The sequence below is a fragment of the Oncorhynchus nerka genome, linkage group LG7 (assembly GCF_034236695.1).
Source record: "Oncorhynchus nerka isolate Pitt River linkage group LG7, Oner_Uvic_2.0, whole genome shotgun sequence".
Taxonomy (NCBI): domain Eukaryota; kingdom Metazoa; phylum Chordata; class Actinopteri; order Salmoniformes; family Salmonidae; genus Oncorhynchus; species Oncorhynchus nerka.
In genome coordinates this window covers 59,668,164-59,674,163 of record NC_088402.1, presented here as the reverse complement: position 1 = coordinate 59,674,163, position 6,000 = coordinate 59,668,164, and the positions used below count along the sequence as shown (strand labels likewise).

The following is a 6,000-nucleotide window of genomic DNA, read 5'->3' as shown; positions in this document are numbered from 1 at the left end:
GCGTTGAACGTTTATGGTCAGAGAGTTTTGTATACTACTAAAAGTGAGTGTATTCAAACTAAGTGATCATTTTGGCTGGCCATTTATGAATAGAGTAGGCAGAGTAGAGTAATCTGGTGATGTGATTCCATGACACAATTCAAATGTATAACCTATATAACCTGCATGTAAAGCGTCAGACAAAGTTCCCATATTAAACACCTGTTTGGGGCAGGTATAACTTCATTTAGGACACACTTTGTGAGTAAAGTAGGCGGTCTGAAGTGAACCATTCTGTATCTTCCTGACACAAAATATTATTATTGTAAAGGATGGGGATATGGTCTTAATCCAATGCGTGGACTATATTTATATTTTTTGGGGTCATGGAATTTTATTTGTAGGTGCGCGGTCATCATAGCACACTGTGGGAAAAAGGTGAAGCGCTTTTGACACATATGTCAGGAATATGCAATAAATGTGCTATAATCTACGTTTGGTGACGTTGGAAATTCTTGTCATGCGTCCCTTTAAAAGGCGTGGTGACGGGATTGAAAGCCAACCTACGTAGTTAGCTGTCAGCGTACTTCAGTGGATATAGTCACTCGATTGCGATATTCGTGCGCCTCGCTGACGCTGTACAATCGCACACTGTCCTTGCTTGCTGGAAGAGGATTCTGATATTTTCCAGGGTAATTAGCATTCCAGAATCATTCCGACTGTCTACACAGGAGTAAACACGCAGGAGACCGGCGCATGCCTATGGACCGCAGATATTGCCGTGGTGTATGCGCTCTCGGTGTCTCATCTGTTTTGTAGTTAACGTTAGATACAGCAGCGTTTGAAACACATTAAAATGGCCACAGACGAGCTGTCGTCAAAGCTCAGCCGTCGGCTGCAGATAGAAGACGGTGCCGAGGAACCGGTGGCCGTTGATGAGGGTGGTCAGGGACATGAAAACGGTGCGGGTGAGGAGAAGGCAGCCACAGCGAACGCAGACTCTGAGTTGGGCGCTAAACTCATGCGGCGGGGGGAGTTGAACGACGGAGTGGGTGAACACCATCAGCCGAGCATGAAGGTCTTCAACCCCTACACTGAGTTCAAGGAATTCTCCAGGAAACAAATCAAAGATATGGAGAAAATGTTCAAACAGTGAGTTCATGTTGTCAAAATATCAGCATTACTTTCTTCATTTTACAACCTGCCCTAGAATTTCAAACGACTAGCTCGGGGATGGGCTTCTCCAGTCCTTGGGGGGCAGAGTGGTGTCACACTCAGGCTCCCGAGGACTGAAGTTGCCCATCCCTTGACTAACTAGTTGGCTTTGGTTTAGTAGAATGTCAGAAGTGCAGTGTCTCAAACTCGGTTATTTTCTCAATCAGGTATGAGGTGTTGATTGATACTTGTTGAGCAATGCACTGTTCAATTGATAATTCCCCTTGAATGTCTTTATTTAATGTAATCAAATTTGATTGGTTCACAAGATAACCTCTATATTTAACAAACTCTAGAACAGCTCAAGCTATGACTCTCTGAACAAGTGTATGTGATCAAGTTTTTCATGAATTCATAGAGCTGTGTCAGTACTGCCCCACCCATTCTCTCGCTCTCTCTCCACTCCAATTTGTGAGTGTTGTAGCATGACAGCCTAAACCCATAGTATAGGATGGCATTGTGATGGTATCAGTATTTTTCATGCTAACTAATTTAATCTCCACTATCGGCGTACTTTGGTTCATGCATGTACTTTAGTGTGAAAAACCTGTATAAATATGCCATCTGAAACCTTTTTATCAGACCAATGTACACCATAACTTTGTACATTATCATATACATGCCTTTTATGATACAAGGTTACTGATGCACTTATACTATACCTCTTATGTCACAAGGGTAAGTAAGGGATTGCCACAAAGCACTATGGAGCTGACAAACATGCAGTCCTTCCCCTCGGCACTGTTTCACTGGGTACTGTTGTGGCCGAGCCAATTATGTCTGACTAATTCCAATAGAAAACCACACAAATGTCCTACCGGGAGTTGAAAGCTGAAATTGGGGAGGGCGGGCTAGGGGGATTTTGGTTAAAGCCATTCTGGGGTTGGTGCCCAAAGTCCCTTGTTCAGGCGAAGGTTCCCACTTCCCAGTGCCAACCCGATGACAGATTGTCCTTTACAAAGACTAGGGAGTCTGGGAGAGGGATTGGTGGTGCACTGGTCAGGGGGAACTTTGGGAGAGGAACTGTCCCACACTACTTAGTTCTGCTTCCCCATGGCCACACAAACAACAGCCCCTTTGTTAAATGAGCAGCGATGAATGAAGAACTCATTCCAAGAATGGAACTTGGTCAAGAGATATGTGAGTGTCAGATCGGACCTGAAATATCGGTCTCCTCACTGAATGCTGCCACTCCTGCCTTTTGACATGATTACAAATGGATTATCCCAGGAATCTTTATTAGGCCTATTGTGGAAAATACAGTGGACCGGACCATGGGCAATTCCACAGGAACGGAATTACACTAAGACTTTGTTTCACATTTCAATTTATGCCAAACATGGTTTGTTCAAAGTTTTGAACAAACCATACACTGATATGCAGAAGTCTACTTTGAACAAATACCACTGAAATTTTACTAAAACTAATTTACTTGAGGAACAGTGCAGAATCAGAGTTTGGTAACAGAATGACAGTAAAATGTCCCTCAGTTTGTGGCCACTTTTTTTTCTTCTTCCAAAACTCTTAAATATCTACTCGGAATTAAGATTTAAAAATATGTCTGCAGACAGAATGGGGTGTCAGCTATTATGACACCTTGACTTAATGACTGCAACATAATAACATGAGTCCTTGATCTGTACTCTACAGAAATGCATTCTCTTCATGGTGATGTATCCTGAATAGGTACACAAAGGTAGAAACATGTAATATCCTCCTTTGCATGTTTGGGTATTATTCTACTGTTATTCTAATGAGCTCTGCCCCCAAAACAAGACCAAATTTGGTTGGTCCGGAATGGACCAAATCTGTACCAATCATAGACCTCTGTTTCACAAGTGTGGGTGTCACAGTACAGCCCAGTAGAGCGCAGTAATGAAACGTATCGTGGAGTATATTACTTTATACTGTACTCATCTGAACTATACTCGACTTTTTTTTTACTATACAGTAATCTACTGTGGTTTGTGACTACTATGGATTCCTAAACAATATGATCCGTGAAAACACAAACTAAATGCTAGGTCTTCCTTTTACTTGTTAATTCTGTAAACTTTTATAACCCTCCCTCATGAGGGAGAGAAATTGTTGATTTATGGTAACAGAATGACGAGACACCAGGCAATATTTCTTAAACTTACAGAAGGCAAATAATTTCCCCCAAATTAAATGTTTACTAGTTGTCAGGGTTTAAATTCTAATTCCTTAAGACGTTTTCTTGTAGGTGTTATCAAGACCCCTTTTCCATGTTTTACCAGAAATCAAAGTTTTCCTTATTCCAAATATTTAGGATAAGAAATGGTTGAAACATGTTTATATGCCTTAATAAAACATAAAGTAGTGTTAGCGTTCATTTGATACTATAAACTTCACATTGGTGCTCATTGGTTCTTTAATATGGAAATTCCCTCATGCATAGTTGCCATGGTGCTTACTGCTGAATCAGCTAAACAAATTCACAGGTCTGTCAGTGGCATTAAGTTCTTATTCAAAACATTAAAATAACTGTGTGTGGGGGTGGTTAAGCAGTGCTTGACCAGATCTGTCAGGACTTAAGTTACAATGGCTCTGGGCCAGCACCTATTTGTTTACATTTCAGACAAATTGGTCTGTAAATCAAAACTAAAGTCTAAGACTCTGGATACTTAAAGCTATTTGCAAATAATTGAGCCCATAGCATTGCTACTGTACCTTATGGCTTGTCTGTATTTTAGACAGCAGAAGGAAATTGTATTACAGGGGACACGGTATGGGAATCCATAGGATAGCATTGGGTGCACACTCCCACTCAGTCCTGGCATCCTGCCCTGAGCACTTTTTTTACATTTTATTTCATTTTTTTATTAAAAGAGGTCACACTTACGACTTTGATACTCAGTGTAGGCTACTCATTACGTACTCCATATTTTCAGTCCAATCAATGCAATGTCTACCTGATTCTTCTTATGTGCTCTATATGCGGTCACTGTCATTAGTTGCTGTATACAGTCCTGTAGGTTATATTCACCCTCGACTACGTTTTAAGCTTTGGCAACCCTATTTGGCTGCATTCCACTTCATTGAGCTTGACTTTAAAAGTCTGATAAAACACTTGTACCTTTTTGATTATAACTTAATAGGACCTTTTTGAAATATAAAGCTTTTAACACATCAACTCTGACTTCATTACACATGGTTACTATTTTGATAGTGCAGGAATTTACATTGTTGCCTCAAGCATGGTGATACATGGTGATGCCTGAACCAGAACGACATGAATGTCTTTGTTGCTTGGTAGTTACAATATCACATAGGCCTAACTATATTGCAAGACCCTATTGAGAACCATTTTGTTGATTTGTCATCAGTCACCATTTCCAAGCCTTCTCTTGTGGTAGCCAAACAGCTGACATTTCAGATAATAAATAAACCGTCTGTTTTTCACTACTTATTATGATCTGATTGACAATACACCTTTGATGGGATAAGGATAGTGTTAGGAATAGGAACATGTACAGTACCAGTCAAAAGTTTGAAAACCTACTCATTCCAGGGTTTTTCTTTTATTTGTACTATTTTCTACATTGTAGAATAATGGTGACGATATCAACTATGAAATAGCACATGTAATAAACAAATCAAAATATATTTTAGATTCTTCAAAGTAGCCATCCTTTCCCTTGACAGTCTCGCCTTTGCCTTGACACTCTTGCATTCTCTCAACCAGCTTCATGAGTTAGTCACCTGGAATGCATTTCAATTAACAGGTGTGTTGTGACAAGGTAGGGGTGGTATACAGAAGATAGCCCTATTTGGTAAAAGACCAAGTCCATATTATGGTAAGAACAGCTCAAATAGGCATAGAGAAATGACAGTACATTACTTTAAGACATGAAGATCAGCCAATACAGAAACATTTGAAAGTTTCTTCATGTGCAGTCGCAAAAAACATCAAGAGATATGACGAAACTGGCTCTCATAAGGACCGCCACAGGAAAGAAAGACCCAGAGTTACCTCTGCTGTAGAGGATCAGTTAATTAGTTACCAGCCCAAATAAATGTTTCACAGTGTTCCAAGTAACAGATACATCAACTGTTCAGAGGAGACTGCGTGAATCAGGCCTTCATGGTCGAATTGCTGCAAAGAAACCACTACTAAAGGACACTAATAATAAGAGACTTGCTTGGGCTAAGAAACACGAGCCATGGATATTAGACTGGTGGAAATCTGTCCTTTGGTCTTGAGTCCAAATTGAGATTTTTGTTTCCAACCGGTGTGTCTTTGTGAGATGCAGAGTAGGTGAACCGATCTCCACATGTGTGGTTCCCACCGTGAAGCATGGAGAAGGTGTGGGGGTGCTTTGCTGGTGACACTGCTGGTGATTTATTTAGAATTCAAGGTACACTTAACCAGCATGTCTACCACAGCATTCTGCAGCTATACACCGTCCCATCTGGTTTGGGCTTAGTCCCACTATCATTTGTTTTTCAACAAGACAATGACCCAACACACCTCCAGGCTGTGTAAGGGCTATTTGACCAAGGAGAGTGATTGAGTGCTGCATCAGATGACCTGGCCTCCACAATCACCAGACTTCAACCCAATTGAGATGGTTTGGGAGGAGTTGGACTGCAGAGTGAAGGAAAACCAGCCAACAAGTGCTCAGCATATGTGGGAACTCCTTCAAGACTGTTGGAAAAGCATTCCAGGTGAAGCTGGTTGAGAGAATGTGAAGTGCATGCAAAGCTGTCATTAAGGCAAAGGTTAGCTACTTTGAAGAATCTCAAGTATAAAATAACACTTTTTGGTTACTACATGATTCCATG

General features: G+C 40.8%; 1 protein-coding gene across 1 annotated transcript in view; it reads left to right on the top strand.

The window, feature by feature from the left end:
* The first annotated feature begins 554 nt into the window (after positions 1-554).
* The window catches only part of efhd2 (EF-hand domain family, member D2), a 29,958-nt gene continuing 24,512 nt past the window's right edge, over positions 555-6,000 (top strand). The window contains exon 1 of the mRNA XM_029664321.2: positions 555-1,131. Coding sequence (XP_029520181.1) covers positions 836-1,131 — 296 coding nt within the window. The 5' untranslated portion in view covers positions 555-835. The remainder of the gene's footprint in view (positions 1,132-6,000) is intronic.